Source organism: Staurois parvus, unplaced genomic scaffold, assembly GCF_062004578.1.
Source record: "Staurois parvus isolate SC_StPar_1 unplaced genomic scaffold, SC_StPar_1.0 ptg001805l, whole genome shotgun sequence".
In the NCBI taxonomy this organism is placed as follows: Eukaryota; Metazoa; Chordata; class Amphibia; order Anura; family Ranidae; genus Staurois; species Staurois parvus.
In genome coordinates, this window is record NW_028319601.1 from 373,302 (window position 1) to 389,951 (window position 16,650).

At 41.1% G+C, this 16,650-nt stretch overlaps 1 protein-coding gene across 1 annotated transcript in view; it reads right to left on the minus strand.

Annotated features, from left to right (window-relative positions):
• The window catches only part of RORA (RAR related orphan receptor A), a 596,842-nt gene that overhangs the window by 243,974 nt on the left and 336,218 nt on the right, over positions 1 to 16,650 (minus strand). Inside the window, exon 2 of the mRNA XM_089663931.1 lies at positions 14,075 to 14,104. Coding sequence (XP_089520057.1) covers positions 14,075 to 14,104 — 30 coding nt within the window. The remainder of the gene's footprint in view (positions 1 to 14,074; positions 14,105 to 16,650) is intronic.

Here is a 16,650-nt window from a genome sequence, read left to right on the forward strand (position 1 = left end):
CAGTAACTCAGCGTATTAACGCAAAAAATGGCCAGGTCAGGAAGGGGGGTAAATCCTCAGGAGGGAATGTGTTTAATGAACAATGAACAAATTGTAGCATGTATTATAAAATGTTATAGGCCTCATAATGCAAAGGCCAATGTGCCTTGTATCTATGGATAGATAGATAGATAGATAGATAGATAGATAGATAGATAGATAGATAGATTTTTTTTTTGGGGGGGTGGGGGGTTGGATTCCAAACCAACTCCAGCATCCACAGCTTTACCACCTAAGGTCCTAGGTCTGTGCACCTACTGCTTAGCTTATACAGTTGTATTTTTCCTTTATGCTAAGCTGTAGAAATGGGGATATAAGAAATATGTGGGTAATCCAGCCCTCCAGCATCTACCCATAGCTTAAACAGCAGCTTTAGGAGGACTAATGTTTTAAAGAGAAAATACAAGAGCATTCAGTGAGCTTCTATTTAAATTAAATTTGCAGTAATTATCATGAACAACCTTTGATGCGACTTTCACATTTTTACATACATAGACATCCATATTTTTGTTATTACACTAAATACCACTAGAGGAAGTAAATGCCCAATTACAATCCCTTTGACCTCCTTGTTAAAGGAAACCTGTTCTGATTAATTATGGAGACTGTCATTGCAGCCTTCTCGTTCTGGAAATACTAGTAATCCTGTCCCACATGTTCATTAAATATAAAGTATTGGCCTACCACTGCCACTTCTCTATTAAGTCTAGAAGAAAAGAAGAACCAAAATGGTATAATCCCAAAATGGGATTTTGAAGGCACCACACAAGTTCATGATTAAAATCACAAAATGTATTTTATATGCAACGATGTTCTAAAATTCATATCTCTTTACACATTTGTTAAAAGATTTGTCCATCCTCAGGTTGATTTACACAACATTAAAATATTACAGCTGTATTCAACTTATCAGTATGACTGTGTACACAAAAAAAGCAGTCCACAAACTTGACAATGTCCCTCATGTTGATGCACCTAAGTTGTAGACCTGGAACAACTATACACAAGGGGAGATCTGACTTCACTCTTCACTCTGGCTTTCTGCAGCTGCTTACTTGTTCTGGGTCTGAGTTTCTCAAAGTAAAAAAGCCAGGTAACTAGCATTCTGAGAAGCAGATCAGCAATGACAGTTTCCAGATTTCTCTCAGTAAAGGTTTCCCTTAAAGTGATTCAGGTTTGGAATTTTATTAGAGATTTAACCTCCTGTAAACAAAGAAAAGGAAAACAAACCTCTCTGTCAGCACCTGTGGTAGTGAGCCCTTGTAGATACTCAAGTTGAGGTTCCTCAGGGCATGGAGTCTAAGCCCCAGCCTGCTTCTTCACCAGAGCCCCTGTCAGAGCCTGGAATCGAACCTGGGCCTTCTGCGGTGGGAGATGGTGTTTCTTCTCGCTGAGCCACCTGGAATGCTGGACAGCTCACTTGACAATTCTTTGGATGATCCTGCCTTTGCCCTGTTTTGTCTTGAACCTTGAACTCCTTGCTCCTCCCATGAACTTCCTATAAAAGCCATGTCTCTGCACTTCCTGGTTGCCAGATTATTGTGCCTTACTAGCCAATATCCCGCTTACTGTTCCTGCTGCCGTCTTCCTCTACGTTACCGACCTTTCGCTTGCTACGGACTACGATTCTGCCTCATCCTATCTACTACCATTGGTGACCGACCCTTGGCTTGTGACTGACTCCGCTTCTGTTTGATCCCTGAACTGTTTGATCCGCTTTTGGTTTCCAGCCTACTCATTCCCTGGTGGGGTGATCCTGAGATCTGCGACCTGGCATTCACACGCAGCCAAATCCATCTCCACCATTAGGAGCTCTGGGGAAGACCGCTGGATGCTTAGATCCTGCACCTCAGGTGAGCCTGCGTCATTCCCAGGGTGGGCCGCTGGTGTACCAATCCTGCTGGTTTCAGGTAAGCCTTACAACTGCTGTAGCAACTGGTCTCTGAACCTGACCCAGATCGTGACAGCCCCTAATGGTGGGGATGGACTTGCAGCAAGCTGGGACCAGGTCGTGGCCCCCAGGTATGCCCAGCTGAGGATGAGGAAACCGCTCGCAGGAGCAGAGTACAATGGGAGGAGACAAACGGAAATCCGATAGACTAGCCGAGGTCAGGACAGGCGGAAAACTAGCACAGTCAGAGAACGACGCTGGGGTCGGTACCAAAGTAGTCAATGAAGCACGCAGGCAATAGCAACACACAGAAGCTCAGACAACTAGGAAGTTGCTCAGGCAAAGAGGCCTAGACTGAGCATGTCTTATATAGGCAGGCAAACTAGGAGGCGGGCCAGGAAGTGATGTAAGGGAAGGAAATAAAACCCAGAGAACAGCAGACGATGCCCATAGGTGAGCACAGACAAACACACATGAAGGGATCAGGAACAGCATTGCAGCAAGGAGGTAAGAATACACAACCAAGAAACTGCAGGCTAACTTGCGACACTCTCTGGTGGGAGGTAAGTTGAAACTTTGTCACTTATAGAGCTCTGAGCATGACTACTATCTGACACTTCTGGGTGTGTCGGATAGCATGTTCCCCAGCTGGGCACTATGGTTCCTCCCCATGACGCCAACATTTCTACCATGTCCTTGTTTAAAATTAAACAAATATATATTATTATACATTGAAAAGATGATGATTACATCTAAGTGATCTTTTTTCACATACAGCACATATTTGGAAATACTAAAACAATTCTACATTTACATTAAAGCCTACCAGTTCTGTTCTCAGAAAAAAACAGGGGAACATTTATTTGAAGTAGAAAGGAACACACTTTCATCCATAGCTACTCTATTATTTAAAAAATCCCCACTGACCTTTTGGCATCCACTGTTCCAACAATCTAGTCTATACTTGCAAAAAAATATTGTGTACTACTAATCTTGAATTAAATTGAAAAAAGTTCAGTTTACTTTAATATATGCCTCATCTCTGGGCTCGATATGTTTATATCGGTTACGAGTTCTAGTGTAAGACCTTGTACTGGTTCGCGGCATGCTGCTGCACAGTATATATTTTACCTGGTCTCCAGAAGTGAGCATACACCAAAGGTGAGGTCTGCCCAATTATCACAAGAATATGCCATTTCTGTTTAACCTCTCTGTTGCCTGAAGAATTAAGAATCACCTCAAATTGGCACAGCCGCCTGCAAGACTCTGCACTTCCTTCTCAAGGACAACCAAGGGAGAACTTGCAGCTTTATTATAGAATCATTTTTAATAAGCCTTTTTAAAGCCGCTGAGAGAAAGGGAAAGTAATTTGGCAGTTGGAAAAAGCTCCGTGAGGGATCCCAAGGCTGCCCAGTTAAGACATTTATGAAGCAATACTTTTGGGACCTCTACTGCTATTTTCCTGGGCCTCAGGGGGGGATGGAAGAACGAAGCTTAGATTCAGAAAGTACTCTGGAGGGATCTGATTATTTCTGCTTGCTATTAGCCACACTCCATGTGAGCTGAAATTATACGGGCAGGGAATTATTACCCAGCCTGTCTAGCAGTGCCAAATCTAAAATGTAAGAGCAAGCCCAAAATGGCAAAAATAGGAAGGAAGGGAGAGCTTGTTTCTCCTGCTGCGCTGTAAATGGTTTCACAATAAGTTGACTGCAGTGGGGGAACAGTTGAGCCAGCTTGATTTTCTAATCCCTACCTGCTGGAAAACTCAGGTGTATTGTATGAGCTTTTCTTTTTTCACTTTTACCTTAATATATTATGCAATGTGATATGTAACAGAAGGTTATACAATATATGCGAACAAATCAGATCTTATCAAGTACTATGTTCTGCCATCAAGCAAAAACGTGCATTGTTATGCACTCAACTGACTTACAGAGTCAAACCAGAACTAAAATAATAATGTTCAAATAAATAATATCAACAGCTATACTCACAATAATACAAATGCCCCCATGAATAATATGTGTGCTATTCTAGCACTTTAATAAATAGAAAGGTTAGAAATCTACATTTTTTGATTGTGTTTTTAAAGTTAGTGTATATCTCAAAATGTTTTTTTTGTTTTGTATAGAATAGGAAAGGGTTAAAAGCCATTTAAATTTTTTGTTATCTGTGTCCCATCATTCTTTCGTGTTGTTGCAGCAGGAAGTGAGAAAAAATCTCTACTATGTGAGGGGATTCCTCCTCTTAGACCTCATTCACACTTGAGCGTTTTTATCCTCATTTTCCTGACTATGCCTGATGATGCCAAATCCCATTCTTTCTAATTGTGCCTGTTCACAGGCCACCATACGCTCTACCCTCAACAAAGTATATGAGTTTTTTTTGCTTAACATAGTCGGTTTTTGGTGCGATAGAATTCAACAGGAACATTTTGGTGTGCCTGTTTTTGCCTAAAGAATTCCTCTCCTCCTATAGAATTGCTCACTTCACTTAGCCATTCCCAGGATACAAAGTCCTGAAGCTTGATATATGTGTTTAAAACGCTTGCAGTAAAAAACGCCTAAGAAAAAGGTCTCCTGTGCCTTACGGGGGTGAAAAAAGGTTAGGCAGGTGGCCCCATTGGAAGATTCACACTCACCTCCTCCTGGTGGCAAGTGTGAAATTCTGGAATCCCTATTATTTTCTGTCTCAGTGACAATGGTCACCTGGAGAACTAGAGAGACTGAATCTCCCCAATTGTGACAAAAACAGCAATACAAATTTGACAGAGGGTCTAAAGGCTTTGGCTATTCATGCACTTTACCTAGGCAAAGAAAAACTGCTTTTGCAAAAATTTATATAAAAAATCAATCAATTATGTCACAAGTCATTAATTTGTGTTATTAAAAATGACTTCATTCATTTACTATCTGAGGCCAGAAATAATTTTTTTAAACAAAGAAAAACTGAAATGTTGTTTCCTTGGAACCATTTGTACATGGAACAGAATTGTACTCTGTGATTGCTCACTTGATTTTCTTCCTTCTTGTCCTACCTGTTTTACTTTTGTTACAACACTGGGACTGATCATGTAAGTATAAAAGGCAGATGCTCCCGCTTAGACAGGAGGAAGGGATTGGAATACATGGGTCTTTATCCACAAGGCAGGAAATCTGCTATAATCCTTGCAATGTACACTGCTCAAAAAATTAAAGAAACACTTTTTATGCAGAGTAGAGCATCAAGTCAATTAAATTCCTGGGATATTGATCTGGTCAGTTAAGTAGCAGAGGGGGTAGTTAGTCTCAGCTGCTTTGATGTTAATTAAATTAACAACAGGTGCACTAGATGGGCATCAATGAGACAACCACCAAAAACAGGAATGGATTTACAGGTGGAGGCCACTGACATTTTTTTCCCTACTCATGTTTTCTGACTGTTTTTCACTAGTTTTGCATTTGGCTAGGGTCAGTGTCACTACTGGTAGCATGAGGCAATACCTGGACCCTACAGAGTTTGCACAGTCAGTCCAACTCCTCCAGGATGGCATCAGTACATGCCATTTGCAGAAGGTTTGCTGTGTCTCCCAGCACAGTCTCAAGAGCATGGAGGAGATTCCAGGAGACAGGCAGTTACTGTAGGAGAGCTGGGTAGGGCTGTAGAAGGTCCATCAGCAGGAGGAACAGGATGAGCACTGCCAGATCCCTAAAAAATGACCTCCAGCAGGCCACTGGTGTGAATGTCTCTGACCAAAAAAATCAGAAGCAGACTTCATGAGGGTGGCCTGAGGGCCCGACATCCTCTAGTGAGCCCTGTGCTCACTGCCTGGCACCATAGAGATCGACTGACATTTGCCAATGAACACGAGAATTAGCAGGTCCACCACTGGCGCCCTGTGCTTTTCACAGATGAGAGCAAATTCACCCTGAGCACATGTGTCAGACGTGAAAGGATCTGGATAAGCCATGGAGGACGTTATGCTGCCTGTAACATTGTTCAGCATGACCATTTTGGTGGTCAAACTTATTTCTAGGTGGTATAGAGACATTTCCAAAAAAAAAAAAAAAAAAAAAAAAAAAATATATATATATATATATATATATATATATATATATATATATATACACACACACACACACACACACACACACACACAGTTGTGTTCAAAATAATAGCAGTCAGACATCACTAACCTGATCAATCACTGTGTTTGGTAGAAATGATATTTCTACATGGCAAATAATTTACTAGCAGGTGTAGTAGAGTAATAGAAATAAAACAGACCCAACAGTCATGACATGCATGCTGCTGATTATGTGTAATTGAATCACTAATTGAAAGGGGCATGTTCAAAATAATAGCAGTATGGAGTTCTATTAGTGAGGTCATTCATTCTTTAAAAAACAGGTGGCGATTATTGCCCTTATTTAAGGAAGGAAGGCAGCAAATTTTGTACATGCTGGTTACAGTGCATTTCTCTCTGAAATTCTCAGGAAAATGGGTTGTTCCAGACATTGTTCAGAAGAACAGCGTACCTTGATTGAAAAGTTGATTGGAGAGGGGAAAACATATAAAGAAGTGCAGAAAATGATAGGCTGCTCAGCTAAAATGATCGCAAATGCTTTAAAACGGCAACCAAAACCTGAAAGACGTGGAAGAAAGCGAAAAACTACCATTCGAATGGATAGAAGACTAGCCAAAATGGCAAGGACTCCGCCAACAATCAGCTCCAGGAATATCAAAGAAGGTCTAAAGTTACCTGTGAGTACTGTTACAATTAGAAGACACCTATGTGAAGCCAAGCTATCTGCAAGAAGCCCCCGCAAAGTCCCACTGTTGAAAAAAAGACGTGCTGAAGAGGTTACAATTTGCCAAAGAGCACATTGACTGGCCTAAAGAGAAATGGCGCAACATTTTGTGGACTGATGAAAGTAAGATTGTTCTTTTTGGGTCTAGTGGCCAGAGACAGTTTGTCAGACGACCCCCAAACACTGAATTCAACCACAGTACACTGTGAAGACAGTGAAGCATGGTTGCTAAAGCATCATGATATGGGGATGTTTCTCCTACTACGGTGTTGGGCCTATTTATTGCATACCAGGGATCATGGATCAGTTTGAATACATCAGAATACTTGAAGAGGTCATGCTGCCTTATGCTGAAGAGGAAATGCCCTTGAAATGGGTGTTCCAACAAGACAACGACCCCAAACACACCAGTAAACGTGCAACATCTCTGTTCCAGACCAACAAGATTGACATTATGGAGTGGCCAGCCCAATCCCCGGATCTTAATCCAATAGAAAACAGGTATTCCAGCCCAGGATGATTGGACGACATTCCACAGTTCTTCTCTATTTCTTGGTTTTGCCTTAGAAACTGCATTTTTGATGTCACCCCACAAGTGTTCTATTGGATTAAGATCCGGGGATTGGGCTGGCCACTCCATAACGTCAATCTTGTTGGTCTGGAACCAAGATGTTGCACGTTTACTGATGTGTTTGGGGTCGTTGTCTTGTTGGAACACCCATTTCAAGGGCATTTCCTCTTCAGCATAAGGCAGCATGAGCTCTTCAAGTATTCTGATGTATTCAAACTGATCCATGATCCCTGGTATGCGATAAATAGGCCCAACACCATAGTATAAGAAACATCCCAATATCATGATGCTTGCGCAAACATGCTTCACTGTCTTCACAGTGTACTGTGGCTTGAATTCAGTGTTTGGGGGTCGTCTGACAAACTGTCTCCGGCCACTAGACCCAAAAAGAACAATCTCACTTTCATCAGTCCACAAAATGTTGCGCCATTTCTCTTTAGGCCAGTCAATGTGCTCTTTGGCAAATTGTAACCTCTTCAGCACGTCTTTTTTTCAACAGTGGGACTTTGCGGGGGCTTCTTGCAGATAGCTTGGCTTCACATAGGCGTCTTCTAATTGTAACAGTACTCACAGGTAACTTTACACCTTCTTTGATCTTCCTGGAGCTGATTGTTGGCTGAGTCCTTGCCATTTTGGCTATACTTCTATCCATTCGAATGGTAGTTTTTCGCCTTCTTCCACGTCTTTCAGGTTTTGGTTGCCATTTTAAAGCATTTGCGATCATTTTAGCTGAGCAGCCTATCATTTTCTGCACTTCTTTATATGTTTTCCCCTCTCCAATCAACTTTTTAATCAAGGTACGCTGTTCTTCTGAACAATTTCTGGAACGACCCATTTTCCTGAATTTCAGAGAGAAATGCACTGTAACCAGCATGTACAACATTTGCTGCCTTCCTTCCTTAAATAAGGGCAATAATTGCCACCTGTTTTTCAAAGAATGAATGACCTCACTAATAGAACTCCACACTGCTATTATTTTGAACATGCCCCTTTCAATTAGTGATTCAATTACACAGAATCAGCAGCATGCATGTCATGACTGTTGGGTCTGTTGGATTTCTATTACTCTACTACACCTGTTAGTAAATTATTTGCCATGTAGAAATAGCATTTCTACCAAAAACAGTGATTGATCAGGTTAGCGATGTCTGACTACTATTATTTTGAACACAACTGTAGATATATATATATATATATATACATACACAGTATGTTAATGCTAATGTTCATGTACAGTCTAATATACATAGACAAAAAGTGACTGCATTATTCACTAAATATTCACTGCAAGTAAAAATTCTTTGTACGTGTGTTTTAAAGTGGCTTTTCACCCTCCCCCTATTTTTTTTTACCCCTGCTTATCGGGTTGTGGGTTTTGCACAGTTCAGATTTTCACACGCCCAGATGATCCAGCATTGTCCTGCTGAGATCCTCTTCTCTTCTGCCACTGCTTTGGTCCCACACCTCCATGTTTTTGTGTGACGTCATCAGGAGGCTGCTGGCTCTTCTGGGCTCAGCCCAGTGAGCCTCTAGATGACACGCTGTTAGGCCCGCCCCCTTTTGTGAATTATTGCGAATTACAGATTATGCCTCATGGGATATGTAATATGCATATCCCATCAGGGCACAGGCAGCACAGTAGTGGGGTGATGCACAACTCTTTTCTTTAAAAAAAAAGTAAACAAACAAAAAAGTGATATTAGTGGAGTGGAGTGGAGTGGAGAAGGGGTGGAGAGGAGGGAAGATCCACTTCAAATTTTATGAAATTATTAAATACCTGTGAATGTTTGGTAAATTCACTGCTTTATAAAGATTCCAAATCAACAATTGATGCCTTACTGAAAAGCTTGCAGACTAGGTGACTAAACTTTTATAAAATGAACGTTCTGGTGAAAATAGATCATATACTGAAGATGTATAGGCAAAGCCTTATTACTTTCTACTCCATAGCAGGAAAGGCAAATGGTAAGTAATGGTAAGAGGTGTTGGGAATAAATTAGATCAATTCAGAAAGATTATCAAACAGGTTATCACTAGCTGCTGCCTGATGAAAATTATAAAATGTTATTAAGTGTCTATTAAAAGTAGGAAGTGTTATGAGTATGACAATAGTTAAAGCTCAATTTCATGTGAAAATACCAATTCTACATTTATACAAAATTGAAAAGTTGGAATTGAACATTTTCATAAAAAAAATTAAAATGAGGTAAAATAACTCCTGCATCATTTTGAAATGACCCTTTTATACTCTTTATTCCGGATCTAATGAAGTGTGATGAACAGCTCAGACTGGCCTGTGGTATAGACCCAACCAAGAAGGAGATTTTCATATCTGTTTTGCAAAACCAGGTGTTTTATCTGCAAAAACATAATTGTTTTCTTTTTCAAAGTTCTGCCTAAGAATATTTGAAACTAATCTGTTGTAAATGTCCCTACTATGGGACCTGCATATTGATCAAGTATGTTCACAGTGTATAGGTCTGAATTTTACCCACTTTACAAATCTTTAAAAACCTATATTTTAGGTCATATGTGCAGATTACTGTTAATTTAACAGCAGAGACTGAAAATGTAAAGATGGTTAAATACATTTAAAAAAAGCATATTAGTCATAGTATGCATGGTGCTAAAAAGAATAGTAGAGGTTTTTCCATAGTGACCTTTGAACTTTGTGTTAAAGAGAACCCAATGCAAAAACATTTTTGTATAGAATAGGTAATTAATAAAACACCTGTCTCTTTTTGTGCAATCTGTGCCCTACTGGGGAGATTTTAACTTCCTGTCCTGCAGACACATCTGGAAGTGAGATAATATCTCTCCAAATGGCAACCCCTCTTAGACAGTTGGCACAAGTGTTCTGGAACATTGACCCTCTATTCTGTTCCACGGACAATTCAAAACAGTGGATTTTCCTTTCGGTTCCAATGACAATGAAAACCAGGACAAATGGGGAGGGTGAATCATCCTCGAGGACACAGACAACAATTCAAATTCTTAAAGGGGTCCTAACTTCACCCCACTCTATCCAAAACACAAAAATGTTTTGGCTTTAGATAGACTTTGAAAGAGGATTATAAAAAAGCAAAGGGTAACCAAGGCCAAAACTGGGGGCCCCAGGCACCACAGACAGGAGTAGAGACAGCGGCATCGCTACTCCTGTCAGCCCAGTGGTGGGAGCAAAGGGAAGAGAGTCGGGAGGAGGGGCAGGCTTTCCATAGTTGCCTACAGTCCTGCTTGTTTGCTGTTTGTCCCTGGATGTTTTCAACTTGGTCTCCATCCCAGAAATAGAGTGAGCCTCCTTACTTAAATGTACAGTCTGTTATAGCCACTAGCTTCTTCCCCTTTACCTCTGTTCTTCCAGTGGTTGGCTCTGCATGGAGGACACAGCTGCTGGGGAGAGGGGTGGGGAATCTTTCCCTGCAAGGGAGAGAGAAGCATGAGCCTGCAAGGAAGGAAGAGCTGAGATGGCTGCTATCTGGACTGGAACACAATGTAGTTCTGGAGAATCCAGTGTGGTCACAGACTTCTCTACAGGTTTGATCTGATTTCTTGTCAACATGTAAGTGTCTGTAAATGGTAGTGCAGTGATAAAGACTGCAGATATCTGAGTCTGTCATTGAGTCATTAGAACTTTAGGTTTTCTAAGTGAGATGTCATACTTTCATGATGATGTGAATGAAGATGTGAAAAGTCCATATGCACTGTGAATGTGCATTAATATTTATTTATTGGTAATATAAACGTGGATATTTACTTGGGTTCAGTCCATCGTGAATGCTGCTGCCAGACTCATCTACCTTACCAACTGTTCAGTATCTACCCTGTTTCCCCTAAAATAAGACCTACCCTGAAAGTAAGACCTACTGCTATTTTTGGGAATTGCTAAAGTATAAGACCTATCCCGAAAATAAGACCTAGTTTTGATCAGGGATTTTTTTCAGCCGGAACGCCATTCCGCCACTTCCGGCACTGGCCCTGCGCACACCCATATCTACTGTCTCTTATAAACACAGAAGCGTGGCTGAAGTGACAGCACCATCCGCTCCCACAGAACCTCCCTACCTCTGTACTCACTGTGGGATAGGGAAGGAACAGATATCTGTGGGTGCAGTATGCAGCTTGTTTAGGGGTGGGGCATCTCCTCCTGCAGCCTAATGCATGGAAGCCGATGCCCCAGGGGTGATCACAGGCCAGTGGGGAAGAGGCAGAGCGGTGAGTAAGTGCGCTTGGTGCAATGTGTGGGACGATAGGACCCAAAACGGGAGTTACTATAGAGAGGGGCCGGCTGCTGACAGCTGTGTTTTGCAAAGCTAGCTAACCATATGAGGAGGAGGGGGGGATGTGCAAAGGTGAGCTGCAGTCAGGTGTTGCAGAGGTAAATTGAGTCAGGTGAGATGCAGACAGGGTGCATAGGTGAGCTGCGGCTGGAGGGGTGCAGAGGTGAGCTGAGTTGCAACCCACCTTTGCACCCCCCAGCCCTGCTCAGCTCTGCACCCCCTGGCCATGGCCACAGCTCATCTCTGCACCCCCCAGCCACTGCTCACCTCTGCATTCCCCTGTCTGCAACTCACCCCTGCACCCTGTCTGTGGCTCATATCTGCACCCTGTCTGAACCTCACCTGTCAAGTCTCCCCTGCAACACCTGACTGCAGCTCACAACTGTCATCAGCCGACCCTCTCCATAGAGCTCACCTCTGTACCCTCTGTCCACACCTGGACATTTAAAAAATAAGACCTACCCCGAAAATAGGACCTAGTGTGTTTTTTTTAGCCCAAAAAAATATAAGACAGTGTCTTATTTTCGGGGAAACACGGTAATACCCCTCTCTGTCAATCCCTCCACTGGCTTCCACTCACCCAACGAATAACATTCAAAGTACTAACAACAACTTACAAAGCCATCCACAACTCTCCCCCCAGCTACATCACTAACCTGGTCTCAAAATATCAACCAAAGTGCTCTCTTCGGTCCTCCCAAGACCTTCTTCTCTCTAGTTCCCGTGTCATCACCTTCTCCCATGCTCGCCTCCAGGATTTCTCTCGAGTGTCTCCCATCCAGTGAAACTCCCTACCACAATCTGTCCAACTATCTTCTAATCTATCTTCCTTTAGATGATACCTGAAAACCCTTTTCTTAAAGAAGCCTATCCTGCTTCTAAATAATACACTGCGTGTTTACTTTCTCCATCAGCTCATCCCCCACAGCTATTACCATTTGTATCGCTTAACCCTCCCTCTTAGATTGGAAGCTCTAAGGAGCAGGGCCCCCTGATTTCTTTTGTACCAAATTGTATAGTAGCTGTAATGTCTGCTCTCATTTTGTAAAGCGCTGTTGGCACAAACTGTTGGCGCTCTATCCTGTATTATAATAATAATAATAATATAGTTTATAATAGCTATAATCAATTCAAATATCCACATGTTCACATTACCATTAAATAAATATAAAAGCACATTCACAGTGCATATGGACTTTAGCAACTTTCCACATCTTCATATGTATTATGAGGATATCTCCAATAGCAACCTAATGTCCTAATGACAATAATAACACATACATGCACTAGCATGCCCTGAATCCCTGGTGGTTGCCCCAGGTCCTTGGTGCTGCAAGCACCGACACCACAGCAGCATCTCACCCCGCCACTTGCCACCTGTCTCGACAGGCCCTTCCACATGCGGTGGAATCCGCTTTGCTCAGCAGGGGATCTGTCCATGGATCCCCTGCTGTCTGTTTATACAGAGTGGACGCGGACACAGCCCACTCTGCTCTATGGGCAGCTGGGACTAAAAAGTAATAAAAAAATAAAATAATGAAAATAACAAACTACTGACACCGTCCACTGCCCTACTGACACCAACTTCTGGCCTACTGACACTGTCCTCTTTGGGATGGGGGGGGGGGGGGGTGGACGCTGAACTAAGCCTTTGCCTCAGGTGAAAGAATGTCTAACTTCACCACTAGGTAACATTCATGGACAGTGACAGCTGCAAGGCATGGTGGATCTAAAGGCTGGATTGTGATACTAAATAGATCATGGAAGCAGACTGTGCTATTTATTCATAAACACATTACTGGTTTAAGTGTATGCCAATGCAACATATAGGCATCTCTGCAATACTTGCACGATTCTTCTTGTCTTCTTGCTTTATCTCTTTGCACATGTTGCAAATGACTGTCTATAAAACAACTGTTGATGTGCCAAAAATACAGCGTGCTTCTATCACCTTCTTTGACATGAAAACAGAGTGTATTTTAATTTCTGAATTCCAAAGCATGTGGTATCAGTCCTGATTACTTCAATTCTGATAGAATACAAAAACATAGACCTTGTCTCATCCCCTCTCCCTTACGTATCTTTATGACCCCTCCTTGTACATAGGCAGAGAGAACATGAAGTTATTAGCCCATTAGATTTCCAGCAAAATCAACAAGTATTTTTTGTACTTATTAATCATAAACAACAAAACACTTTCAATAATACATTTAGCAAAATAAAATGGAGCACATGAGAGAAGAATATTGTTAGGGTTTACAACTATATGTTTTAAAACTAGAAACTGATAGTTGAAGATCTTACTATACAGATATATAGACCATGAGATGTTTAAATACACAGGCACAAAACAAATTCTATTCCCATAGCAAAGTGCTATAATCCACAGCTGGCATACACCTAAGTAAACTGTTTTATTTTTTATAATAAATAGCAGTTGTGTACAGCCACCCTCCCACTTAGAGTTCTGCCTTCATCCCAAGGGCTTGTCATTGCTACTTACATGTGTGCGTCTTCTTAGTTATGGACAAACCTAGGAGTAAAAAAATGGAAATTTTGATTAAAAAAAACTCTAATATGTTCAAACATATTAAACTTGATATACCATTAGTATAGCAGCTATAGCTGCATGCATTGGTACAGTGGAAATAAGTATTTGATCCCCTGCTGATTTTGAATGTTTGCCAACTCACAAAGAAATGATCAGTCTATAAATTGAATGGTAGGTGTCTTTTATACAGGTAACAAAATGGTGGAAACATTCTGCTTTGGTGGTGTTTTTCTGCTAAGGGACAGGACAACTGCACCGCATCAAAGGGACAATGGACGGGGCAATGTACCATCAAATCTTGGGTGAGAACCTTCTTCCCTCAGCCAGGGTATTGAAAATGGGTCGTGGATGGGTGTTCCAGCATGACAATGACCCAAAACACATGGCCAAGCCAACAAAGGAGTGGCTCAAGAAGAAGCACATTAAGGTCCTGGAATGGCCTAGCCAGTCTCCAGACCTTAATCCGATTGAAAATCTGTGGAGGGAGCTGAAAGTTTGAGTTGCCAAACGTCAGCAACCAAACCTTAATGACTTGGAGAGGATCTGCCAAGAGGAGTGGGCCAGAATCCCTCCTGAGATGTGTACAAACCTGGTGGCCAACTACAGGAAACGTTTGAGCTCTGTGATTGCCAACAGGGGATTTGCCACCAAGTACTAAGTCATGTTTTGTGAAGGGGATCAAATACTTATTTCCCTCATGAACATGCAAATCAGATGCATAATTTGTTAGACATGCATTTCTTTTGAATTTTTTTGTTGCTATTCTGTCTCTCAGTGTTACAATACACCTACCATTAAATTTTTAGACCGATCATTTCTTTTTTGAGTGGGCAAGCATTCAAAATCAGTAGGGGGTCAAATACGTATTTCCTTCACAGTATGGTATGGTATGATATGTATATATATATATATATATATATATATATATACCATGGTTTGTAGATGTTGTAGCTCTCACATATACCAATTATTATATACTTATTGTTTATATAATAAAAAATAAAAACCTCAGTGGTGATCACATACCACCAAAAGAAATCTATTTGTGTAAAAATAGGATATAAATTTAATTTGCGTACAGTGTTGCATGAGCGCGCAATTGCCAGGTAAAGTAGCACAGTGAAGAATTACAAAAAATACTCTAGTCATGAAGGGGGGGACCTTAAATAAAATTTTACTTTCTTCTTCTATTTTTGCTTGAAACTGAGACAGCCACTTATGTTGCCTTATCTACCCATCTCACAAGTCTCTAACGCAAGTACAATTGTTAAGAAGTTTAGCTGTTTAAAAAAAAAGTCTTAACTCTGTTGTATTTTTGGGCTGTAAACCTTGACTGTTCTTATCATCTTAAAAATAGATCTTTAGGCCCAGTTCACACTTATGCAAATCTGATGCGTTTTTGATGCCGTCGATTTGCATGTCAAATGAAAAATAATGGTTTCCTATGAAGGCTGTTTTCATAGATGCAGTGTGATTCTGGTTAAATTTAAAAAAAAGTTCAGTGTGGTGCGGTGCGATTTTAGGCTCTGTGGCTTGTGAGAATTGCATCTGAAAAGCACAAATCGCACTGCACTGGCACTCCAAATCGCATGTTAAAACCTCACATCTGTGTGAACCCAGTGTTACAAGGCATTTCATCCTGCATTAAAAATGTCCTCAAGTATGGTGAAAAAGTCTACAAGTCGCACAACAATCCTTCCCAAAAGAATCAATTGGTTTGGAGTCGGGATGGCTATGCACACAATTCAAAAAGAATAAACGTGCAGTTCCCAGAGAACACAGGATACAAAATGTCAGCAAGGTTTCAATATCAGGATGTATAAACACCGATCTTACACCTCTGTGTAGCAGACAGGGAAGGTCAGCAACTATAGAACCAGAAAGAAAACAAGAACACCTGGACCTGGAATTCCAAAATGTATTATAAAGTGCTAAAATATACTCACAGGGGTGTGAAATAAAAGTGCGTATCTGGCGGCTCAGGTTGGTGAACTCTTTTGTTTTCTTTCACATTTTTAATATGCTTAGTAATACGCAATTGAAAAAAAAGCATGTTTTACCTCCCTGCTAGTGTTGCACATTTCAGTTATTGCTGTTATTGGACAAACATTTAAATAATGGAATGTAAGTGAATTCAGCATAGCTTCTACAGAGTCAGTAATACCTGATGACAAATCTTCTAAGATTGTGTAAATGAGAAGAAGGGGCCAAAAGTAGCTCCAAGGCAGGAGCAGAGTAACTTGGCAGTAGGATGTCCTTGTGTAGGACAATGGCTCCATTAATGATAATCAACGTCTGCTACTTCAAGTGCTTTGTGTAATTTCAGAGTTCGGCTTCTCAAATTGTTAATGGAGTTGTAATGTCCACCAAAAGGCATAAATAACAGGTTGGGGGGCAAGGGCAAGGGATGATCGACACACACATTTTTACCTGTTCAATACACTAGTTTTTGTACTAAGCAGCAAACTACCATTTTAAATCATTCATTGCAATCAAGTTTTACAATTCTAAGTAAATATGCATTTTCT